The 27,161-nt window shown below is 39.2% G+C and overlaps 1 protein-coding gene across 1 annotated transcript in view; it reads right to left on the bottom strand.

Moving 5' to 3' along the window:
* Positions 1 to 10,618, bottom strand: part of LOC311309664 (uncharacterized protein) — a gene marked incomplete at both ends in the record, with an annotated part of 55,265 nt that extends 44,647 nt beyond the window's left edge. Inside the window, 4 exons of the mRNA XM_084438992.1 lie at positions 5,191 to 5,543; positions 5,681 to 6,015; positions 6,118 to 6,289; positions 10,586 to 10,618. Of these exons, the coding sequence (XP_084295118.1) occupies positions 5,191 to 5,543; positions 5,681 to 6,015; positions 6,118 to 6,289; positions 10,586 to 10,618 (893 nt within the window). The remainder of the gene's footprint in view (positions 1 to 5,190; positions 5,544 to 5,680; positions 6,016 to 6,117; positions 6,290 to 10,585) is intronic.
* Positions 10,619 to 27,161: the final 16,543 nt, after the last annotated feature.

Below are 27,161 nucleotides of genomic sequence, written 5' to 3'. Positions count from 1 at the left end.
TGAACATGAGTAGCAAGTCCGAGTTTACCATGATTGCTGATCAAGGAGAAGTAGTAGAGGTTCCTAGTGATATCCGCGATGTCACTGTTGAGATTCAGGCCGTTGTAGTGAAGAAGGCATATTACTGTCCAAGGCGGCATGTAGTAGCAAGTGTCAATGAGGGCGCTCTGTCTTGTAGGTGCAGCAAATGTGACCTTGCTTACAGGAGCACAAAGGTGAAAGCAGAAGTGAGAGCAGAATTGACTGTGATGGATGTAGGTGGTACAGTGTCTGTAGTGCTTGTTGAAGACAAGTTATTGAGGGAAGCAGTGCCTATGAGCAACACTGCATGTGACACCACAGTTGTGGAGGTAGAGATCCTTAGAAATGAGTATGTACATCTTCAGCTCAGGGATTCAAAAGTACTTTCAATGGACTTTGTAGAGTCAGCTTCTGCAGGAGAACATGGACAGGCGTCTGCAGGAGATACAAGTAATGTTGGAGTTGAGCAGCATGGTGAGGAGGGACAGCGAGACTTTAGACCTGATTACTCTGTAGTGGTTCATGAACTTTCAGCGAGTGGGGATGGTTCCTCTGTTAGGGGTAGTACTTCCCCGAAGCAGGCTAAGGTGAAGGGAAAGAAGTGTAGCAAGTGAGTAATTGTACAATATGCTCTTGATCTGAGCATAGTTAGGCCATATTAGTATGAGTCAGTTTTTTTTTTTTTTAGCACAACAGAATGTTTACTGTTGTACTTCTTTTTTTAAGTGTGCCCAGGAGGTGTTTTTTAAAGGGCATTTTACTATATTTTTAATAGCAATTGCGGGTATTTTTAGGGGTAATTTTGCACTGGGTTTTTACATTTGAAGGTGTTGAACACTATAGTTAGTATTTTGAATGTAGGAAGAAGTACATAAGTGTCGCACTGTTTTGATCATTGCATTTTTATTGTATTGTAGTTTTTTATGCTTCCTAGCTGCAGTGCAGTACCGCTAAAAGTGGACAGGGGAAGTGCTGTCAGTTGTTTAGAAGTGTTATTTATTCTCTAAATGTACATGTGAAGCCTTATAGTTGATTACCACTCCAAGTGGGAAGAGAATATATTTCTTGTAAAGTGACAAGGAGCACCTTTCTTTAAGCACATTACAGTTCCTTTGACACTTTTGTTGCAGTCAAGAAGCACGTTCATTCAAAGGTGTTGAATAAAGTGAATGTAGTACTTGTATGTTTATATTTTGTAGATGTGTGATTTTCAAATAAATGTTCCAATTTCTACTAGTGCGTTTTGTGTTATTATGAAGCATTGTGTTCAATTGGTGCAGCAGGGAAATGTAGTTTTATTCGTTTTGTTACATTTTGATGAATCATGAAAACAAAGACACGGTCATAGTGAAAGCATTTGTAGACTGCATTGTATCTAAGTTAATCGACGAGATGCAAATGGTTAAATATGAGTATTCAGTAATGTGGTGTTGACTTATTGTAGTCGTATGTTTATAATCCCAGCAGTGGAACGCTGTATAGCTATTTCTGACGTCCGATTTCGTGGCCTTCACTCCACAATGCATTGTGGGAATCCTTCTGCAGAAGAAGGAGTGTGGTTTATTGTCCGCCATTACACAAGTGAGACGAGGAGACGACGTTTTTGTTTTTATCATCTATTGGAGGTAAGTGTGTGTTTCCGCGGTGATTTAGGTAATTGTGGTTTGGATATTGAAGTGTTACGGTATATTAAGAGTTTAGAGTTTCATTTTTTAAAACAAAAGTCCGTCATTGAAGACGAGCGTTACTCCAGTTCAGCCATATTGGTAAAGTTAGCGTCAGCGTACTTGCACGTCGACAAGTTTCACTTCGTGGAAAATTGAGAAAACGTTTGCTTGCTGAGAAGTTATTGAGGTGATGCAGCTTCACATATTATAAAACAATTGTCCACTTTCAACAGAAATGTTAGCTACAGACAGACGACGTTGTCCGGTGCAATCAGTTTAGCTGGCTAAAAAGGCAGAGTGAGTCAGCTGGTTAGGTACGATTACAAGGCCTTAGCTAAAGGAGCTAGGTTGATGCCTAGGCTAGCTACGTTAGCCTAGCGTTTCATGTAACTAGCTCCACGGTGCTAGCTGGCGTTTCATGCTATTGGTGTTATTTACTGCGAGCTAGTCGGCTGGCTAGCTATTGCTAGCTAACTAGGTACGTGTGATGTGTTGGTCTTCAATCTAGGTTAACGTTACGAACCAGCAAGCTAACGTCGTTATTGATTTGCATGTCAAGGCCGGTTTAATCCTTTATTGTAAGGGAACGTTTCGGTCAGCTGTTTAGCGAAAGCAAGCTAGCTAGTTTGCTAGCTATTGCTAAATTGCTAGCTAATGTTGAGGTGTACGTCTTGGTGACAAGGTATGTAGGCGACATAGATTTACAAACAGACACGTTTCCATTTTCAACAAGTTATAGCTTGCATTTACTGTAATTATTGTTAGTTGCTTTTGATAAAAGCGTCAGCTACATGGTTAATGTAATTGAGTTATCTGATGTTAGGCGCAGTAACGTTAACGCTAGCGTAGTAGGCCATGGCTGTCGTGTTTAAAGTTACATTGTAAATGGTGGTATACTGCTAGCTAGCGACCACGAGGCGATAAAAGGACGTTATGTCTGTATATGGTGGAGAACTATGCTATAGCTAAAGGGGCTAGCTAGCGTTGTAATGTAGCTAACTACACGCTGTTAGCTTGCCTATCTATTGATGTTGTTTACTGCAAGCTAGCGTACGTGTGATGTGTTGATCTAGGTTACTGACCAGCAAGCTTGATTTGCATTGCCAAGTGGGTTTACATGTCTAACAGCGTCTGAATGTTTGTTCTTGCCAATTGCTGTGTGATACTTTTCCATGCTGATCCACGGCTCTCTAGTTGTGCTTTAGATACATTGTAAACCTGAACCTGAACAGCTGAAGTTATATGGGATTTTAGTAAAAGTCAACATTTCAAGTGTGGACTATAATCTTTGATAACATTGTCAAGGCAAACTAAATGTAAAATGTATTAGGCCTAACAATTTAAGGAATCATTATATTGGCTTCTGATCATGTCACAGGTTTACCCCTGCTTATTGTAAGAGAATGTTTTGGTCAGGTAGATGTTTAACATTGACTGGATTTTTCATGTTAGCTATTGTTTTGTGATAGTTTTCCCTGCTATCTTACATTTTTAGGTCTTGATTATGTTGTGTAATTTATTTGGCTCTTTTGGAATTGAAAGGCTGTGATCTGATAGTGGTGTTAAAGAACTCACCGTGAATGCTATAAACTTTACTTGATATTGCCTATTTCTGTCATAATTTAGTCTGGTAGCTGTAAGTGAATGAGAAGGCGTCCCCTTGTACTGTCCCCTGTACAGACCCAGCGTGGGAGAGTTGTTTCACAATTCGATGGTTTTCTTTATAATCGTTATTACATAGGGATATGATGGAAGGAAAAGGATGATTTTTCTCCTTGAGTACTATTATTAGGCTCAATCCCTGTTTTGCTATTGAGGTGTCCACAGATCAGTAAATTGTCCTGGCCCTGGTAGTGATCGATATCTTTCTGTAGGAAGATGTTCTGATTGTGACAGAGATACTTTAAACTGGAGATATTTGTTGCCTATAAAAATGTGACCGCCGCTGGTGATTTGGTCCTCAACTAGGCATTTTCATTTTTCAGTTTTTTACAGATTATGAAAGTGCAGATTGTAAGCTTTCAAATGAGGTCTCATACATTGAAATCTGAACATATTTGAAGAAGATATGCTTATTTGAATGCTAGTACTGCCAAATCAACTTAGCTGAGAAATCCCCCTCCAAAGATCTCCAACATTTTCACACCTCTGACTGCCAGGTAATGGGCGTGAACAATGGCCTGGTAACCGCACCCCCAGCCACTCCCCCACTGGACGATCTGTCATTATCTGTCAGAGTGGCTGTCAACTTGGGGTATTAACTGAGAGTGGCTGCCAAGTGAGGTGCTCTCTCACTGATGATCCCACACTCTTTGAGTCAGTATTAATCTGCATCGTGAATGCAGTTAAGAACAATATAAGATGAAGTTCAAATTTAACGTTCTTTATTGTCAAATACATGATATACATTACAAGCATAAGTAGTAAAGTGTACAAAAAAAGGCAACAGTCTAAGTGTTAAAGTGTACAGTCAGTTGTATAGACAAGGTGCATAGTGTTCATTGTGATCAAGTGCACAACAAAGTAATAAGGTGCATAGTGTTCAATGTGATCAAGTGCACAACAAAGTAATAACAAGGTGCATAGTGTTCATTGTGATCAAGTGCACAGCAAAGTAATAACAAGGTGCATAGTGTTCATTGTGATCAAGTGCACAGCAAAGTAATAACAAGGTGCATAGTGTTCATTGTGATCAAGTGTACAACAAAGTAATAACAGTCCCCAGCTCAATACTCAAGGTAATAACAGTACTCGGCTCAGTATTCAATATTCGAACAATGCAGTCTGTGCAAGTGTGCGCAAGTCTGTGCAAGAGAACAAGCAATGCTTCAGTATACAAACAGGAAAAGGCTGTGGCCTTTCTCCTGCAGTGCTGTCCATCCTGATGATCTGCAGTGAATCTACAAGCGGACAGTCTTGTTCTGAGCTGCTGTGGAGTTTGGCGGGGGACATGTGACGTCTCGTCCCTCATCAGAACAGAACTCTCTGATCTTGTTAAAGAGATATGTCTGTCTGGCCATGTCCAGTCCGGGTGGGGCTTGCACAAGAAGACCTTCTCTGGGGGGCAGGACATCAGGCTTGCGCAGCAGCTGAAACTCAACTGCTGGTGCATCACGGTGTTCTCTGGCCACAACCATGCCAGGTCTCTCTGCATCAAAACTGCAATAGAATAGAAGGAAGAAAGTACATTAAACTATTGCCCACAGTACTGGCACTCCATATACATAAAATAGTACCAGAAAGTGTTGATTAAATAGACTAGCTAATGCATGATAATTACCTGAAGTGCTGGTAACTCGAAATCTGTGGGAGTGCCCGGAAGTAGGGTTTCAGATGCTCTTGCCAGTTGTAGCATTCAACAAGCACGGTGCCGTCTTCCAGTCCAACAAGCTGGGGGATGTTGACGTGCTTCACAGGAGAGCTGTCCCTGACGACTCCAGCAATGGCAGACAGAGTGTCCACTCTGGTCTTCCTGAAGCTCTGCTTGACCAGGCCGAAGCACCAGTCAGGGCCAAACTTGGTGTGGCCTGCAATCAGGAAGTGGACGTCCAGCTGCAGGTGAAGCTTGTGCATGGTCCGCCAAGCACAGTACCACAGCACAAAATTGTTCTTGTTTTGTCCACGGCAGTTGTCGCAATGAAGGTCCACGTGTGTTTCTCCAACTCCATAGTTGTTGAAGAAATGATGCACGTAGTTGATGACTGCATTGCTGCCCTTGCTTGAGGCCATCCCTTCGTCGATCAGGTAGTTCACTTGCTTCGGTATTCCCTCACAGCAGACACCAAAAATGCCACACTTACGAGGAGTCAAGAAGTACATGGGTCCTGGCTGAAAAGGGTCAGAAGGGAAGTGAACCTAAGAGACAAAGGAAAAAATAGGAAGAAAAGGAAAAGGAAAAGATGAGATGCATTGAAAATCAAAAACACACATGTAACCCTAACCATACCACATCACATCACAACACACTCATCATAGGATGAACGTATTCTCACCTGTTGTGCAAAATCAAAGCTGTAGTGCATAGTGATCTTCTTGCTGGCTGGTGTGGAGGCACCAAGGGAGAGCTGCAAATCCTCACAGGTCTTGGCACATGCAGCTTTCATGTCATTGTAGAGTGACCGCTCCTGTAGAACAAGGTTGAGATGCTGCTCCTGCTTCTTCAGCTTGGCTGATTTCACGTTGTCAGGCAGGTTGGCACTTCGGTAAACTTGATAGTTGTTGCTCTGACACTGCCAGCAGAGATCTGTCCGGGGTTTGGTGCTTGCTATGTGAGGGAGCAATGACTTCCACAGCCGTCTGAAGGTGTCCAGAGCCACAACACGGTGTTCTGAAAATAAATAATATTTTATTAGTATGATATTATTGAATTAAATATGTATGTTTTTAACCATAGGATGTCAAAGTATGTATGTATCCAACTTTTACATACCAAGCTTTTCCACAGCATCTTTGTAGAGCCGCCACACTGTAGCTTTGGAGACATTGGATGGCAGCAACTTTGCAGTTAAATCCCTGTGACCAGGGTGTCTGCCAGGCAAGACAATGGCATGGTCTTCAGCGTAGTTGCCGATGAACGTCACAACTCGTTCGATGTCCTCTTTCTTAAGGAAGTAGCGGTTTGTACGTGGACCCTTCTTCCTTTCTCGCACTTGTCCACCATTCTCCTGGTAGTCTTGGGCTATGGCCTGGAGCTTGTTCTTGCTCATGCTGTAACCAAAACAAAAAACAAGGTGTCAGACTAACATACCTCTCATGCTCTCTCATTCTGTTTCTCTCTGTAATAGCTACCTAGCTAGCTAGCTAGCTAGATATTAGCTGCCTCGCTGGGTAGTTTAGGAACACAGGGCTAGCTCAGCTAACTAGCATGTTAGCTAACGTTAGCTAGCTAGATATTAGCTGCCTCGCTGGGTAGTTTAGGAACACAGGGCTAGCTCAGCTAACTAGCATTTTAGCTAACGTTAGCTAGCTAGATATTAGCTGCCTCGCTGGGTAGTTTAGGAACACAGGGCTAGCTCAGCTAACTAGCGTGTTAGCTAACGTTAGCTAGCTAGATATTAGCTGCCTCGCTGGGTAGTTTAGGAACACAGGGCTAGCTCAGCTAACTAGCGTGTTAGCTAACGTTAGCTAGCTAGATATTAGCTGCCTCGCTGGGTAGTTTAGGAACACAGGGCTAGCTCAGCTAACTAGCATGTTAGCTAACGTTAGCTAGCTAGATATTAGCTGCCTCACTGGGTAGTTTAGGAACACAGGGCTAGCTCAGCTAACTAGCGTGTTAGCTAACGTTAGCTAGCTAGCCTTTGTTATGCTAGCTAGACTCAGTCACTTGTTTAGAAATGAGCTACTGCTAAACGACTAACGTTAATGTAATGTAAACAGCACAGATAGTATAAAGATAGCTTACCCTATAGAAAAGCAGAAAGCTTGGCGGCAGACAACCGTCGTGTGAATCTGGTACGTCGTTCGCCGCAACTTTCGTTTGGCAGCCACCTGCTTTGTTGAAACAGTCATCTCTGTATCACAGTTCAACACGTACAAAACTGCGTGTACGAACGAGTCCTGCTCTCCTGGAGTTCTAGCTGCCATGTTCAGTCTCGACCGGTAAACCACTTCAGGGTTCACTTTGCGAAGGCAAGAGGTAGGAGCCACAGCAGAATTCTCCTTTCGTCTCACTTGGCACTTGCAATCAAAGTTTTTGATCCTGTCCATTTCTTCTGTTTCACAGTCGATGTTCACGGTAACAATATCGATTGCTCGTAAAACTCTTTCCATGTCCTGGATGTCATCCCCCTCTTCTCCATCTTCGTCGACTTCCAGCTCGAGATCAGAAGCATTGTCCTCTTCTTCACTACCACATTCCGAGTTTGTACCATCGTCAACATCCATGTAGTCCTTTAGGTACGAATCCATAAGTTCTCCATTGTCGAATCGTCGAGCGGCGTTGAGCAGATCTTTGTTCAGAGCTTTCGCAAAAGCAGTAGCATCCATGGTTAAACGTGGAACTGAAATGTAAACAAACACCGCGTGCAGTTCTTATGGGCAGGGTGGGGGGCGGAGAACCCGGAAGCAATAGCCAATGAAAACAAATCATGCTAATCGATCTGCCCGCCCCCAAACCCGGCTCGAAATCAGCTAAAAACGAGCTTAGTTTGCAGACTAATTAAACGTATTTCGTGAACCTAAAACTGTTGTCTGTTATAGTAAGTAGGTTCTTCACAACTTCAACTTTGGTAATACGCAAAAAAACAAAAAACGAAAAAAAACGTTTTTTTAGCTATTTTGCCCTCTAGCGCATTTCGGGGTTTGCCGAGTTGCGGACCAAATCACCAGCCGCTGTCACAAATACATTTTTGTCACTGAACATAAAGTCCTCTTCATCTTCAGTGAAATGAAAAACGTTCCTTCTGTACTAGCCTTTGTTTCAAGAAGCTGTGCAGTCAGGTTGTCCAACTCTGTCTTGCTATTGTCTGTGTCTCCACTGTTTCTCTTTTTCTAGCTCTAAAGAGCAGCACAGACCAGCATTTAGCTGTGTGTTTGATTATTGATTAGATTGATGTTGGTTGAATTGTGAAAATATTAATTGTACTTGTGTTTCTCTGTTTGGTATTAACATGTCTTCTGGCCTGCTGTGGATTTCACATTCATACCAGGTAAGGAGCCAACTGAAATATGTTTATTAATATAGAATGTGTGAGTAGTTATTATACAGGTGTATTGCTTTTAATCTCAGCACACTGCTGGTCTTGTTCCCACCTTTTTGTTTGCGTCTGCTCTTATATCAAGGCTATAGTGTCTCCTGTATCCAGTATAAAGTGATTTTGATTTAGAATCAGTGGCTGTATCCCTGTATTGCTATTGAGGTGTGCACAGACCGGTACATTGTCCTGGGGCTGGAAGTGATTGATCTCTTTCTGTAGGAAGGTGTTGTCATTGTGATAGGGAGACTTTAAAGTGGGGATGTTTGTTGGCTATAAAGACACATTATTGTCAGTGAAGATAACTTTATCTTTAGTCAAATGAAAATCGCTCCTTCTGTACTAGCTTTTCTATCATGAAGCTGTTGTCAGCAGACTACTGGTCTTGTTCCCACCTTTTTTCTGTGCTGCTCTTATGTCAAGGCTAAAGTGGCTCCTGTACCCAGTATGGAGTGATTTTGATTTAGAAGCAGTTGTGAATTTGAAATTCAGTTGTATTCTTTGCTGAACTATATAAGATGTTGCTGAAAGTAAATAATTCAGGTGTGCACTATAATGTTTGGTTACTTACTCAGGATGAACACAACTTAAATGTCCTAACCAATTAAGCAAAAATCATTAGACATGACTGTAAAAATGTATTATGTAGGCCTATCCATTTAAGCAGGCATTACATTGGCTTCTGATAATGTCTCATGCTTGTCAGTAATTTTACTGCAGCAATGACAAGTATGGCTATTGTGTGTGCTGAATATTGATAAATGATAGTTGACCCCAAAATTAGCTTACAGTGTTGTTCTAAAATGATTTCATATTTGACAAGATGTTTTTCATAGATTCCAGTCCTCATTTTGCCTTAAAATGAATTGGTATCTTTTTGAGTAATCAGCAGGAAACCTTTAGTTTTTGGGTGAGCCATCATTTCAAGTGAATGAATTTTTGAATGAAGATGTATCTAATTTTTTCTTTTTGTCTTCCATTTGTCTTTGCTGCTTTGGTGATGGCTTGCAATATCAGGTGAGAATATTCAGTTCCATTGTACATTGTTTTTTTGTATGTACTAATTAATGTCCCCTGTCCCCAGGATTCAGTGGGGGAAAAGCCTGAAATCTGTGACAGTTTCCTACTTCAGTAACTGGGAAAATGCATTTGATGCAATTTCCTGTGGACTGATTAGCACGGAAATCATTCAATTAGGACGTCGGCCATGTTTGATCTAATAAATGTATCTAGATCTATTTATCTACTTATTTACATTCATAATTCCTAACATGTTCTGTCCTCATTGAAAATATTGACTTCCCTTAGTAGAAATGTCCACTAGATGGCACAGGTGGCGATTGCACCTGTGTTGGCTGATGGGCAGGTGTCTATTAGTATAATATCCTCCTATAAAAGCTGTAATTTGGAAACAGCTGGATAGTTTCACATTTTCACTTATATCAGCTGTTCTCATTGATTATTTGTGCATGAATTGTACTTGTTTCTCTGTTTGGTATTAACAGGTATCCTGGCCTGCTGTGGATTTCACATTCATACCAGGTAAGGAGCCAACTGAAATATGTTTATTAATATAGAATGTGTGAATAGTTATTATACAGGTGTATTGATTTTAATCTCAGCACACTGCTGGTCTTGTTCCCACCTTTTTGTCTGCGTCTGTTCTTATATCAAGGCTATAGTGTCTCCTGTACCCAGAACCTGTACACCACTTAAATGTCCTAACCAATTAAGCAAAAATCATTACAGACATGACTGTGTAGAAGCATTCACCATTTGTGATACATTAACACAGTTGCTAATTTCATAGTTCATATTTGTGCAATAAATGAGACACTTATTTTATCTTTTTTAATTCCAGATTTGGAATTTCTTGCTGTTTTGAAGGTAAGTAATAACAATAATAATAATTGTAGTGTGACTTACTGTTGTGTATCAATGACAGCAAGCAAGATTGAGAGAACAAAGTCATCACAGATGTCAGGACAGCACTCTGCACGGATGTCAGGACAGCATTCTCCAGTGATGTCAGGACAGCAGAGTCACTTCACATCTTTTGCTACAGGCTGAAAACTCAACTTTTCAAGAAGTACTACCCTGACCCTTGGGTAGCCAAGTCCTACGTTTTTGTGAAGTATGTTATCCATGGTGTCTTGAACCACTCCCCTCTGGCAGGAGACTACGGTCCATCGGGACCGGGTCTACTCGCCATAAGAACAGCTTCTTTCCCACGGCCATCACAGTTGTTAACAAGGGTCATGTCCTCCACAATGCCCCCCTGCCCGACTCTATACTCTTTGAACTACTTGCACATGACCTCTGAGTGTCCCACAAACGTCAATGGCACACAATTATAAGTAAAATTGGTATTACTGTTTTGTGAATGTTTGGTGAAATATCACATATCTAGACAATGAAGTCTTATTTGCTCATGCCCTAGCCCCTGCCCCTGCCATCAGCTTTTGTTATTTTTTGTGAAATCGTTGATGTATGTAATTTCTTTGTTTCAAGTGCTTTGAGCTGCATTTTTGTAAGAGAGGTGGTATACAAATAAAATTGTATTACTATTAGTGTTATTGGTGTTTTGTGAATGTGTTTGGTGAATCATAACATGTCTAGATAATGAAGTCTATCGCCCCTGTCCCAGTCCCTAGCTTCAATCCCGAGCCCCAGCCCCTAGCCATCAGCTTTTGTTATTTTTTGTGAAATCGTTGATGTATGTAATTTCGTTGTTTCAAGTGCTTTGAGCTGCATTTTTGTGAGAAAGGTGGTATACAAATAAAGTTTTATTACTATTAGTGTTATTGCTGTTTTGTGAATGTGTTTGCTGAATCATAACATGTCTAGATAATGAAGTCTATCGCCCCTGTCCCAGTCGCGGCCCCGGCCCTTTCCCGTCTCTAGGTTTTATTATTTTTTAAATGGTCGCTGCATGTAATTTCTTTGTTTTGAGCGCTTTGAGTTGTATTTTTTCTATTAAAGGTGGTATACAAATAGTTAATTACTATTATTATTATTACTATAATAGAAGTCTTATTGCTGTTTTCTCAATGTGTTTTGTGAAATATCACATTTACAATGAAGTCTTATTTCCACTGTTCTAGCCCCAGTCCCTTGTCCTAGCCCCTGTCCCATTCTTGACCTATATGCCAGCCCCAGCCATTAGTTTTTGTTATTTTTTTGTTAATTTCATGTGTTTGTTTTTCAGAAATTGTTGATTCATAGAATGTCTTTGTTTTAAGTGCATTTTTTGTATGTATGACATTGGTCAACCAGTTGTGTACTGTATATAGGATGTTAGGAAAAGTAAACAGTTCAGGTGTGCTCTATAATCTTTGGTTACTTAGTCAGGGTGGACTAAATGTAAAATGTATTATGTAGGCCTATCCATTTAAGCAGGCATTACATTGGCTTCTGATAATGTCTCATGCTTGTCAGTAATTTTACTGCAGCAATGACAAGTATGGCTATTGTGTGTGCTGAATATTGATAAATGATAGTTGACCCCAAAATGATAATGAGCTTACAGTGTTGTTCTAAAATGAATTCATATTTGACAAGATGTTTTTCATAGATCCCAGTCCTCATTTTGCCTGAAATGAATTTGTATCTTTTTGAGTAATCAGCGGGAAACTTTTAGTTTTTGGGTGAGCCATCATTTCAAGTGAATGAATTTTTGAATGAAGATATATCTAATTTTTTCTTTTTGTCTTCCATTTGTCTTTGCTGCTTTGGCGATGGCGTACAATATCAGGTGAGAATATTCAGTTCCATTGTACATTGTTTTTTTGTATGTACTAATTAATGTCCCCTGTCCCCAGGATCCAGTGGGGGAAAAGCCTGAAATCTGTGACAGTTTCCTACTTCAGTGACTGGGAAAATGCATTTGATGCAATTTCCTGTGGACTGATTTAGCACGGAAATCATTCAATTAGGACGTCGGCCATGTTTGATCTAATAAATGTATCTAGATCTATTTAGCTACTTATTTACATTCATAATTCCTAACATGTTCTGTCATCATTGAAAATATTGACTTCCCTTAGTAGAAATGTCCACTAGATGGCACAGGTGGCGATTGCACCTGTGTTGGCTGATGGGCAGGTGTCTATTAGTATAATATCCTCCTATAAAAGCTGTAATTTGGAAACAGCTCGATAGTTTCACATTTTCTCTTATATCAGCTGTTCTCTTTGATTATTTGTGCATGAATTGTATTTGTTTCTCTGTTTGGTATTAACATGTCTTCTGGCCTGCTGTGGATTTCCCATTCATACCAGGTAAGGAGCCAACTGAAATATGTTTATTAATATAGAATGTGTGAGTAGTTATTATACAGGTGTATTGCTTTTAATCTCAGCACACTGCTGGTCTTGTTCCCACCTATTTGTTTGCGTCTGCTCTTATATCAAGGCTATAGTGTCTCCTGTATCCAGTATAAAGTGATTTTGATTTAGAATCAGTGGCTGTATCCCTGTATTGCTATTGAGGTGTGCACAGACCGGTACATTGTCCTGGGGCTGGAAGTGATTGATCTCTTTCTGTAGGAAGGTGTTGTCATTGTGATAGGGAGACTTTAAAGTGGGGATATTTGTTGGCTATAAAGACACATTATTGTCAGTGAAGATAACTTTATCTTTAGTCAAATGAAAATCGCTCCTTCTGTACTAGCTTTTCTATCATGAAGCTGTTGTCAGCAGACTACTGGTCTTGTTCCCACCTTTTTTCTGTGCTGCTCTTATGTCAAGGCTAAAGTGGCTCCTGTACCCAGTATGGAGTGATTTTGATTTAGAAGCAGTTGTGAATTTGAAATTCAGTTGTATTCTTTGCTGAACTATATAAGATGTTGCTGAAAGTAAATAATTCAGGTGTGCACTATAATGTTTGGTTACTTACTCAGGATGAACACAACTTAAATGTCCTAACCAATTAAGCAAAAATCATTACAGACATGACTGTAAAAATGTATTATGTAGGCCTATCCATTTAAGCAGGCATTACATTGGCTTCTGATAATGTCTCATGCTTGTCAGTAATTTTACTGCAGCAATGACAAGTATGGTTATTGTGTGTGCTGAATATTGATAAATGATAGTTGACCCCAAAATTAGCTTACAGTGTTGTTCTAAAATGATTTCATATTTGACAAGATGTTTTTCATAGATTCCAGTCCTCATTTTGCCTAAAAATGAATTCGTATCTTTTTGAGTAATCAGCAGGAAATCTTTAGTTTTTGGGTGAGCCATCATTTCAAGTGAATGAATTTTTGAATGAAGATATATCTAATTTTTTCTTTTTGTCTTCCATTTGTCTTTGCTGCTTTGGCGATGGCGTACAATATCAGGTGAGAATATTCAGTTCCATTGTACATTGTTTTTTTGTATGTACTAATTAATGTCCCCTGTCCCCAGGATTCAGTGGGGGAAAAGCCTGAAATCTGTGACAGTTTCCTACTTCAGTAACTGGGAAAATGCATTTGATGCAATTTCCTGTGGACTGATTAGCACGGAAATCATTCAATTAGGACGTCGGCCATGTTTGATCTAATAAATGTATCTAGATCTATTTAGCTACTTATTTACATTCATAATTCCTAACATGTTCTGTCATCATTGAAAATATTGACTTCCCTTAGTAGAAATGTCCACTAGATGGCACAGGTGGCGATTGCACCTGTGTTGGCTGATGGGCAGGTGTCTATTAGTATAATATCCTCCTATAAAAGCTGTAATTTGGAAACAGCTGGATAGTTTCACATTTTCTCTTATATCAGCTGTTCTCATTGATTATTTGTGCATGAATTGTACTTGTTTCTCTGTTTGGTATTAACAGGTCTTCTGGCCTGCTGTGGATTTCACATTCATACCAGGTAAGGAGCCAACTGAAATATGTTTATTAATATAGAATGTGTGAATAGTTATTATACAGGTGTATTGATTTTAATCTCAGCACACTGCTGGTCTTGTTCCCACCTTTTTGTCTGCGTCTGTTCTTATATCAAGGCTATAGTGTCTCCTGTACCCAGAACCTGTACACCACTTAAATGTCCTAACCAATTAAGCAAAAATCATTACAGACATGACTGTGTAGAAGCATTCACCATTTGTGATACATTAACACAGTTGCTAATTTCATAGTTCATATTTGTGCAATAAATGAGACACTTATTTTATCTTTTTTAATTCCAGATTTGGAATTTCTTGCTGTTTTGAAGGTAAGTAATAACAATAATAATAATTGTAGTGTGACTTACTGTTGTGTATCAATGACAGCAAGCAAGATTGAGAGAACAAAGTCATCACAGATGTCAGGACAGCACTCTGCACGGATGTCAGGACAGCATTCTCCAGTGATGTCAGGACAGCAGAGTCACTTCACATCTTTTGCTACAGGCTGAAAACTCAACTTTTCAAGAAGTACTACCCTGACCCTTGGGTAGCCAAGTCCTACGTTTTTGTGAAGTATGTTATCCATGGTGTCTTTGAACCACTCCCCTCTGGCAGGAGACTACGGTCCATCGGGACCGGGTCTACTCGCCATAAGAACAGCTTCTTTCCCACGGCCATCACAGTTGTTAACAAGGGTCATGTCCTCCACAATGCCCCCCTGCCCGACTCTATACTCTTTGAACTACTTGCACATGACCTCTGAGTGTCCCACAAATGTCAATGGCACACAATTATAAGTAAAATTGGTATTACTGTTTTGTGAATGTTTGGTGAAATATCACATATCTAGACAATGAAGTCTTATTTGCTCATGCCCTAGCCCCTGCCCCTGCCATCAGCTTTTGTTATTTTTTGTGAAATCGTTGATGTATGTAATTTCTTTGTTTCAAGTGCTTTGAGCTGCATTTTTGTAAGAAAGGTGGTATACAAATAAAGTTTTATTACTATTAGTGTTATTGCTGTTTTGTGAATGTGTTTGCTGAATCATAACATGTCTAGATAATGAAGTCTATCGCCCCTGTCCCAGTCGCGGCCCCAGCCCTTTCCCGTCTCTAGGTTTTATTATTTTTTAAATGGTCGCTGCATGTAATTTCATTGTTTTGAGTGCTTTGAGTTGTATTTTTTCTATTAAAGATGGTATACAAATAAAGTTAATTACTATTATTATTATTACTATAATAGAAGTCTTATTGCTGTTTTCTCAATGTGTTTTGTGAAATATCACATTTACAATGAAGTCTTATTTCCACTGTTCTAGCCCCAGCCCCTTGTCCTAGCCCCTGTCCCATTCTTGACCCCTATCCCAGCCCCAGCCATTAGTTTTTGTTATTTTCTTTGTTAATTTCATGTTTGTTTTTCAGAAATTGTTGATTCATAGAATGTCTTTGTTTTAAGTGCATTTTTTTGTATGTATGACATTGGTCAACCAGTTGTGTACTGTATATAGGATGTTAGGAAAAGTAAACAGTTCAGGTGTGCTCTATAATCTTTGGTTACTTAGTCAGGGTGGACTAAATGTAAAATGTATTATGTAGGCCTATCCATTTAAGCAGGCATTACATTGGCTTCTGATAATGTCTCATGCTTGTCAGTAATTTTACTGCAGCAATGACAAGTATGGCTATTGTGTGTGCTGAATATTGATAAATGATAGTTGACCCCAAAATGATAATGAGCTTACAGTGTTGTTCTAAAATGAATTCATATTTGACAAGATGTTTTTCATAGATCCCAGTCCTCATTTTGCCTGAAATGAATTTGTATCTTTTTGAGTAATCAGCGGGAAACTTTTAGTTTTTGGGTGAGCCATCATTTCAAGTGAATGAATTTTAGAATGAAGAGATATCTAATTTTTTCTTTTTGTCTTCCATTTGTCTTTGCTGCTTTGGTGATGGCGTACAATATCAGGTGAGAATATTCAGTTCCATTGTACATTGTTTTTTTGTATGTACTAATTAATGTCCCCTGTCCCCAGGATTCAGTGGGGGAAAAGCCTGAAATCTGTGACAGTTTCCTACTTCAGTAACTGGGAAAATGCATTTGATGCAATTTCCTGTGGACTGATGAGCACTGAGTTTTTGCAGTGCCAAGCCAATAATGTTGTTATTGCCTGTCATCAATTAGGATGTCGGCCATGTTTGAGCTAATAAATGTATCTAGATCTATTTAGCTCCTTAGTTACATTCATAATTCCTAACATGTTCTGTCATCATTGAAAATATTGACTTCCCTTACTAGAAATGTCCACTAGATGGCACAGGTGGCGATTGCACCTGTGTTGGCTGATGGGCAGGTGTCTATTAGTATAATATCTTCCTATAAAAGCTGTAATTTGGAAACAGCTGGATAGTTTCACATTTTCTCTTATATCAGCTGTTCTCTTTGATTATTTGTGCATGAACTTTGCAAGTGATTAAATCAACTTCGCCTATACTGATGGTTTTGTAACAATGTTTAATCTGTCCCTGGTTTTCCATAATGTTATATAGAGTGCCAGTTTGATCATGCTCTTTTCCACAAGGTCTTATTAAATTCTTAAAATGGTCTTCAATGAAAGGTCCTGGTAAAAGGTTATCAGCAAATAGTTCACATAATTGACAACCATCATTTTGTTACTATAGTTGAGTTTATTAGTACAGCAGGGATTGTTACATTTTGAGGTAGCGTTGTTTTAGTAGTATTTTTTGTCATGTAGCACTCATCAATACAGTTACTCAGTAGTTTAGGTAACAATTAGGGTATATTTCAATTCAGTTTGAGGCCAAAATAAAGTATTATGGTTGCCGTTTTTGTAAGAAAGTTTAATTATAGGCTGGGTATCCAGTGTGAAGGGGTTGTGATAGTGAACTAATACGGTTGGTACTGAGGGGGTAATTGTAATGGAGATAACTAATGCATATTGGTGTGTGCTTCTCTTTCTATCCAGATGCCAAAGCGAAGCAAGAAGTCCCAGGCTGCCACTAAGAGGCACGTGGAGACACGTGCCTCGGCTGAGGATTTTCAGATTCCTCATAAAAAAAAGTCTGAAACAACGCACAATTGTGCTCAGGCAGAGGTTTCGTTGATTCCTCATCATGAAAAATCAACATCAGAATATCAAACTGAGGTTTTGCTGACTCCTCTACATGAAAAGTCGCAACAAACTGCACAAAACTTCCAATATTCAAATGACAAACAGACAAACAGAACTTCCTCCATTCCTCTGAACTTCTCAGATCCATGTTCATCTTTACAATGCGTTTCCGAAATGACCATGTCTGACGGCAGTGGTACAAGTAAACATGATTGCCCTTTGAACCAGCAGATGAGTACGTTTGACATTGCTGTTCCAGTCACTGAGAGAGAGTCCCAAGACATCTGTCATCAGGCCATTCCAACTGCAACAAAACATACCGAAGATGTAAGACCACGTGTACCCCTCAGCTCTTATGTGTTTGGTTCATTTTCTCAACGGCATAATAAATTTGGAGTGAATGCAGACCAACAATGTGTTGCAAACAGTTTAGTGGCAGTTATGATGAATGAGCGGAAAACCATCCTGACATGGTCTACAGAAAATATCAATGATGCATTGAATGAAGGCAATAAGCTATACAGCACGGTGAGAAGTTTAGGTAATATTTCTAATGTGTACCTGTTAGTTCATGATCTTCCAGAGGCCTACACCATGAATGGGACAATTTTCGCAATTTATTATGGTGACAGTTATGTCGGTAATGGTGAGATCAATGAAGAAGCTGCAGTAGAAATGCTTGACATACAGATGCCTTTGGACTTGGCCATTCAGAGAGCCTTGACAGACTATGATGCCTGTTTTGTAACTGTCAGGACAGCCACATGTGTCATTATTAAACAAGGTACCTATTTCAGTGTGTTTGATCCTCATTCCCGCAACAGCAAAGGGCTATGTGATGCATACAGTAACCGAGCTGTAGTTATTCATCACTCAGATTGTTATGGTGTTTATCAACATGTTTGAGATCTCCTATACCAACTGACTGCTACTGCCAAGACCGAATGGGAGAAGTGTTTCGAGATTACTGGAGTGAAGGTATTTGACATGGGCCCAGAAGAAGACGGTCTTGAAAGTGGTGATGATCCCGGCGAAACTATGAAACAAAAGTCCTGTACACCCAACAGTCAGACACATGGTTACGATGCATGTAATGATTTGCATACAGAACGTGATAACCCTCTGTACAGTGACATGCTACGCGGCAATCTAAATCGTGCAACACCTGTTACAACTGTACCTACAGATAAAGGTAGAAGTCAACAAACACATGAGGTATGTGCAAAGACGAACAAGCCAGCCACTAGTACAAACACCTCAAATGCTGTAAAGAACTGTCATGTAAAACCTTTTAATTCAAGTGACAAAGCAATGTTGAGTAGTCAGTCCAGTAATACCCAAAATGAACAGCACTTGTACAGCGATATGGTACGACGTAAATGCAAAGTTGAAACACCTGTTATAAGACAGACAGGTCGTACCCAAAGTGAACACCCTGGCAGTGATGTACGCAGTAAACGCAAACATGGAACACCTGTTATTACAACTCTACCTACAGACGCACGTATAAGTCAGGAAATACATAAGATATGCGAAAAGAGCAAAAAGCCGGCCAGCAGTACGCCTACAAGCACCTCAAACGCCGTGAAGAACTGCAGTCGTGTAAAAGCTTTGAAATCAATTGACAAAGCAATGTCATCTCAACCAACTACCATACAAATAACCCATAGAGAAAGTGAGGCAACAGACAGTGTAATCATTTGCGATGTGAGAATTCAGAAACAGCCTTTCAAACCCTTAACGCGTCACGATCAGGATGCTCTGTGCACACGTTTACAACTTATGAATGAAAACACTGATGTTACCACAGCAACACATGTTGATGCCATGGGGTCTCCCTGTAAGATCAAGAATATAAAGCCAGATGGAAACTGTTTCTACCGTAGCCTTGCCTATAGCATATGCCGAAATGAAGAAAAGCATCTTACAATAAGACGGGCTGTCGTGCAACACCTTCAAAAGAACAGCTCCAAATTTGAAATGTATTTGAGAGATGACTACACATCTGTGCAGGACTATGTGACCAAATCAAGAATATATTACTGTGGTTCATGGGCAACCGAGATAGACATTTTTGCTGCAGCTGACTTCTTAAAAACAATCATCATGACTTGTAATGATAATAGATGGAATGCGCACAGGCCTACTACAGATTCACTCACACAGAATTGTATGTATTTAAACCACACTGGGAATCATTATGAAGTTGTAACATGTGTTAAACAGAAAGATGCAGGAAATGCTTCTGCAGGAACATGTCAACATGAGAAGACTGATGACAACTTAAGGTCATTACGTAAACGGAAGTTGAATGATGAACCAAAGAACGTAAAAGCTAAGAAAGAACGCCAACGGTACCACAATAAGAGTGATTACAAAGAGAGAAAAAATCAACATCTTAAAAATAAATATCACAAAGACAGAGACTTTCAGGAATATAAGCGTGAGTATTTTCGAAAAAAATACAGAACAGATCCAAAGTTTCAGAAATACAAGGTTGAGTGTCTTCGGAAGAAGTACAAGACTGATGCAGAGTATCAGAAATACATGCGCGAGCGTGTTCAGAGGAAGTACAAGACTGATGCAGAGTATCAGAAATACATGCGCGAGCGTGTTCAGAGGAAGTACAAGACTGATGCAGAGTATCAGAAATACATGCGCGAGCGTGTTCAGAGGAAGTACAAGACTGATGCAGAGTATCAGAAATACATGCGCGAGCGTGTTCAGAGGAAGTACAAGACTGATGCAGAGTATCAGAAATACATGCGCGAGCGTGTTCAGAGGAAGTACAAGACTGATGCAGAGTATCAGAAAAAAATGCGCGAGCGTGTTCAGAGGAAGTACAAGACTGATGCAGAGTATCAGAAATACATGCGCGAGCGTGTTCAGAGGAAGTACAAGACTGATGCAGAGTATCAGAAATACATGCGCGACTTTTCTCAAAAGCAATATAGAAAATTAAAAAAAAAACGCAAAGCAGACAACATCAGGAAGTACCATGAAAATGAAAATATCCGTGTAAATAAAATCAAAAGAAGTTGTGAGAGTTATTCAAAGTGGCAAAAGAGGCAGGAAGACATAGATTTTGCTATTAATCATTTTCGTCAAGAAGTCAGCCGTGGTCCAGAATATGTATGCGCTGTCTGTCACCGTTTGCTTTTCAGGAAACAGGTGGTTGAATGTAAAAGACATTGCTATCAAAGCAAAGGAGAGAAAATTGCTGCACTGGCTAATAGATGTATAACATTAAACTATTTACATGTCTGCAACGCTGAATGTGAGGAGGGATGCTATTTGTCTGACAGACCATCATGCAAGTTATGGATTTGTTATACATGCCATCGAAAAATACTTGGTGGAAAACTTCCAGAAGAGAGTGTTACCAATAACATGCATTTGGAAGAAATTCCAGTGGAACTTAAATGTCTCAACTCTTTGGAGCAACATCTTATTGCACGTCATATTCCCTTCATGAAACTGTTGTGTTTGCCTCGAGGCCGTCAGAATGCTTGCCATGGCCCATGCGTGTCCGTTCCTATTAATACCACAGATGTAACAAATATACTTCCAAGAAATGAATGTGATGACAAAATGATAAGAGTAAAACTGAAACGGAAATTGACATTCAAAGGTCATTATGAGTATAAGTTTGTACATACTGATCGTGTCAGAAATGCTCTGAGGTATTTGATGAAAAACAATAAGTGGTATGATGATGTCACGTTCAATGAAGACTGGGTAAACTCTTTGGATGGCAATGATCATGATGAGGAAATGGAAAACATAAAACATGAAACAGAGTCTCAGGAAACAGCTGAAAAGATTGATGAGGAAAATACTCCAGAAGATCAAGCAGAGGAAGATTTGACATATATTAAAGACCAGAATGGGCTTTTGTCAGATACATCATTACAACCAGTTGATCTGGGTTCAGAGATAATTGATCAGAATTTTCAAGATATACTTAATGTGGCACCTGGTGAAGGCAATAGTCCAGTTAGGTTGCTGTCAGATAAAACCAACGAAGCAAAATGTTTCCCTGTATTCTATCCAACTGGTGGACCTACCTTCCATGATAACAGAGAGGTAAAAATAACTCTAGCACGATACCTGAATACACGCATACTCAATGCAGATGGTCGTTTTGCACGGAACACAGACTTTATTTTTTACGCACAATACATATCAGAGGTGCATCAAGTTGTGTGTAGTGTTTCTGTTGCATTACGCAAAGGTGGTGACAATAAGTATCTGAAAGAAGTAACTCCAGACATGTTGTTAAACTCTCAGTCACTTAGTAAAATATTACACAATGATGAAGGATACAAATTCTTGAGAAGAATTCGTGGGACACCACCATACTGGATGTCAGCGCAGAAAGACCTGTTTGCTATGATAAGACAACTGTCCATACCTACTTTCTTTGCATCTTTTAGCTCTGCTGATTTAAGATGGCCTGAAATGCTGAACACTATGGGAAGGCTAGAAGGACAACAAATCAATGTTGATGAGCTTGACTGGTCTACAAAATGTGGACTTCTACGACGTAATCCTGTGACGGCAGCACGAATGTTTGATCATAGATGGCATTGCTTTCTGCGTGATGTAATCATGTCTGCAGCTGAACCCATAGGGAAAATCAAGGACTACTTCTACCGTGTTGAATTTCAACAGCGTGGTTCTCCTCACGTCCACTGTCTTTTTTGGGTTGAGAATGCTCCTAAGATTGATAAAGAGAGTGATGCTGAAGTAGCAAATTTTATAGACACATACATTACTTGTGAGACTCCACCTCAAACTGACGCAGAGCTTTATGAGACTGTAAACAGCGTGCAAAAGCATAGTACAAGACATTCCAAAACATGCCGTAAGAAAAACACAGTCTGTCGGTTTAATTTCCCACGACCACCATCGAGCCGTAGTTTTATCACAAAAGGAGGTAACTCAGAGGACTTGAATAACAAAGACAAAAATAAAAATTCCAGTGCAATTATGAAGAAAGTCAAAAGTGCATTGACCAAGCCTGACCTAAATTTTGATTCAACAGATGCATTTTTTGAGTCTCTTGGGATAGATCAAGGCTTGTTTGAGAGAGCGTACAACATGTGTTCCAAAAAGAAAAGCATTGTCCTTAAACGAAATCCAAAAGACATTTGGGTAAATCAGTATAATAAAGACCTCTTGCGTGCATGGCAAGGTAACATGGATATCCAGTATGTCACAGATGCTTTCTCAGTAGTGGTCTATATACTGACATACATCACAAAAGCAGAACAAGAAATGGGATTGCTGTTGCAACGTGCACAAAATGAGGCCATGAATGGAAACCTTGATGCAAAAGGAGCATTTAAACAGCTTGGAAGCGTATACCTGCACAACAGAGAAGTTTCAGCTCAAGAGGCAGTGTATCGATTAACAAATATGCACTTGAAGGAATGCTCTCGTCAAGTACAATACATTCCCATTGGAGAAAACCCTGTAAGGATGAGTTTGCCTTTGCATGTACTTCAAAGTAAAGCTGAACATCAACAATCTGATGATGAAAGCGCTTTGTGGATGACAAATGTGGTTGAAAGATATAAGAACAGACCCAGGACAGAGCAATTGGAAAATATATGCCTTGCCAGTTTTTGTTCTGAATACAGAGTACTCTATGGCTCACAAGTGTCCTCAGAGAAAGATTCATCAGAACATGATGTCATAAAACTAAATAACAACTGTGGCTTTGTGAAACGAAGGACTCGAACTGAACCTGCTGTTGTAAGGTATCCCAGATTTTCTCCAACAAAAACCCCAGAAAAATACTTTCATGCCTTGCTGCAACTCTTTTTGCCATACTATGAAGACTATCAGCTCAAGCCAGCCCACTTTGATACATATGAGCATTTCTATAAGAGTGGTGCAGTGAAATGTGGCAATGATCTCCAAACAGTGAAGTCCATTGTTGATTCTAACAAAGCTCATTTTGAAAGAGAAAGTGATGAAATAGACAAAGCTAAAGAGTTGCTGGAAGACAACGTTGATTTGGAAGATGCCTGGGCTCAAATATGTCCTGAAACAGAAAGAGAGCGCCTTCATTGTATAGAACTAATGAAAAACAAAGTTGTGCCTGATGAAGGTGATGACGAGGAACTCATTCCAGACCTTACAGCAAATCCCAAAATTGCATGTACTATTGAAACAAATCATGTCTCAATGCCCAGAGAGGAGGCACTGGATTTATTGCGATCATTAAACAAAGAGCAGTCAGCAATATTCTATAGTATCCGTCAGTGGTGTTTGCAGAAGTTACTTGGACAAAATCCGGAACCATTTCGATTATTTGTTACTGGTGGAGCAGGCACAGGGAAAAGCCATTTAATCAAAGCCATAAATTATGAATCCTCCAGATTGTTATCTCAGCTTGCTGAAAATCCTGATGATCTCACTGTACTTTTAACAGCATCAACAGGTGTTGCTGCATTTAATATTGATGCTGCAACAATTCACAACACATTCTCAATTGGTGCCAACATCAGATTGCCTTATCAACCTCTAGGTGATGAGAAAGTAAATTCTCTACGGACCAAAATGGGAAATTTGCAAATTCTTATCATTGATGAAGTGTCAATGGTTGACCACCGCCTTCTATCCTACATTCACGGTAGACTGCGTCAAATCAAGCAGACTGGTGATTACTCCCCCTTTGGAAAAGTGTGCATTGTTGCTGTGGGTGATTTCTATCAGTTGCCGCCTGTAAAAGGTACTCCTCTCTTTGCTGATAACAAAGGAGCCGACCTGTGGGAGAACAACTTTGAAGTGGCAGAACTAACTAAAGTTGTTAGACAACAAGATACAGCATTTGCAGAAATGTTGAACCGCCTGAGAGTTCGTAAAAAGAAGGAACCTCTAACCACCAATGATCTTCTCATGTTGAAGCAGTGTGAAACTGGTGAAGAATCTAAGGACATCCACATATTTGCTACAAATGCAGAAGTTGATGAATATAACATAGTAAGACTGCAAGAGACCTGCTCAGATGCAATAGATATACATGCTCAAGATTTTGTAAGAAATCCCAAAACTGGAAGAATGGAACTGCTGGTTGGCTTTCACAGCAACGTTTTTAATTCATGTTTGTCAAATTGTGTTTCTTTGGGCATTGGTGCAAGAGTGATGTTGAAGAAAAATACAGATGTGTCTGATGGCCTTGTCAATGGAGCATTTGGTACAGTTGTGCACATCAGTAAAGGTCAACAAGAAGATGATTTCCCATCAGCTATTCATGTGGAGTTTGATCACCCAAATGTTGGCAAGATTCAGAGATCAAAAACAAATCAGAGGTTTTCTGCACGTTCAACGATAATTGAAGTACAAGAGGATCAAGTCACAAATGCTGGTGGAGTACGCCGTCAATTTCCACTCAGACTTGCATGGGCATGCACGATACACAAGGTTCAAGGTCTTACTGTTGAAAAAGCTGTTGTATCGCTCAAGAAGATCTTTACTGCAGGGCAAGCATATGTTGCTTTGAGTCGTGTGAAAACTCTCACTGGACTGATAATTGACAACTTCAAAGAGTCAACCATATATTGCAATAACAAAATAGACTTGGCCATGAAAAACCTGCCTAAGTTTACATTTGAAAAGTCTGTTTTCACTAACGTTAACCGTAAATGTACACTAGCACTTCACAATGTACAGAGTCTGAAAGCTCACATTGAAGACATTCAGGCCCATGAAACCCTAATTCAATCTGATTGTATTTGTTTAACCGAGACATGGCTCAATGTAGGCACTGAAGAAGTACCAAAACTTCCAGGATTTCTCTTCAACCACAATCCATGAGCAAACTGTTACGATGACACCGAGCCTCTCTTTGCAGAACTGAAACAACAACAACGAGGCGGAGTTGGTATGTATTATTCAGATAATATTGGCATGAATGTCTTGATTCCAGAAACATGCAATTTGGAATATTTGTATTTTACATTGCCTCATGTAAATTTGACAGCTGTCGTGTTGTACAGGCCTTGTTCTTATAAAATGAACATGTTTCAAAAACAGCTCTTAAAGGTTATCTGTGAACTTGAGAACCATCCAGGTAAGAAAATCATAATGGGAGACTTTAATGAAGATGCTTTTGTATCGTCTACAATTCTGAAGTTAATGGAACAGCATGGATACACTCAACATGTACAAAAAGCTACAACTGAAAAAGGTACACTGATAGACCATGTCTACATTAAAGGCACAGAAGATGTTATTGTTGAAGTTGTGCAGACATACTACAGTTTTCATGAAGCGATACTTATTTCACTTCTGTAATATATAATATTTCTTGCAATTACAGATATTCACCCATAGTAAGCTCTACCTATTCCAAGTGTCTTATAGCACAATGTAATGAGTTTGTTAATGATATCTTCCTTATTCTCTTCACTAAGCAGGATGTAATGAGTTTGTTAATGATATCTTCTTTATTCTCTCCACTAAGCAGGATGTAATGAATTTGTTAATGATATCTTCTTTATTCTCTCCACTAAGCAGGATGTAATCAGTTTGTTCATATCTTCTTTATTCTCTCCACTAAGCAGGGGGGGGGGGGGGGCATACCATTGGAAGTCTCCTTGCAGAGGGTGGAAGGGGTGAGTCATTCTACAGAAATGCCCACTTTTGAAAAAGCAAGATAGCTGGCCCTAGCTGGGCATAGGCAAGATAGGCACTCGCCCTGGGGCGAAAAATGGCAAGGGGTCGCCATGGCAAGTGTGGGGGGAATGAAATTACATATAAAATGAAATTGAGTGGATTATTTGTATGTATACAATATTGATTTGTTGTTAATTTACTTAGGTATGAAGAAAGGAATTGCACTTTATATTTTATTTATGAATTGCAGATTATATTGGGGGGGGGATGAAATTACATTTAAAATGAAATTGAATGGATTATTTGAATGTATACAATATTGATTTGTTGTAAAATGTACTTAGGTATGAAGAAAGGAATTGCACTTTATATTTTATTTATGAATTGCAGATTATATTGGGGGGGATGAAATTACATTTAAAATGAAATTGAATGGATTATTTGTATGTATACAATATTGATTTGTTGTTAATTTACTTAGGTATGAAGAAAGGAATTGCACTTTATATTTTATTCATGAATTGCAGATTATATTGGGGGGGATGAAATTACATTTAAAATGAAATTGAATGGATTATTTGTATGTATACAATATTGATTTGGTGTTAATTTACTTAGGTATGAAGAAAGGAATTGCACTTTATATTTTATTCATGAATTGCAGATTATATTGGGGGGGATGAAATTACATTTAAAATGAAATTGAATGGATTATTTGTATGTATACAATATTGATTTGTTGTTAATTTACTTAGGTATGAAGAAAGGAATTGCACTTTATATTTTATTCATGAATTGCAGATTATATTGGGGTGGATGAAATTACATTTAAAAAGAAATTGAATGGATTATTTGTATGTATTCAATATTGATTTGTTGTTAATTTACTTAGGTATGAAGAAAGGAATTGCACTTTATATTTTATTTATGAATTGCAGATTATATTGGGGGGGATGAAATTACATTTAAAATGAAATTGAATGGATTATTTGTATGTATACAATATTGATTTGTTGTTAATTTACTTAGGTATGAACAAAGGAATTGCACTTTATATTTTATTCATGAATTGCAGATTATATTTTTTCAGGAGTGGCGAGGGGGGATGGGGGGTGGGGGGAGCATAAACCTT

Source organism: Borostomias antarcticus (assembly GCF_949987555.1).
Source record: "Borostomias antarcticus genome assembly, chromosome: 5".
Classification (NCBI taxonomy): domain Eukaryota; kingdom Metazoa; phylum Chordata; class Actinopteri; order Stomiiformes; family Stomiidae; genus Borostomias; species Borostomias antarcticus.
Note: the sequence above shows the minus strand (reverse complement) of the source record. Positions and strands in the feature narration are given on the sequence as shown.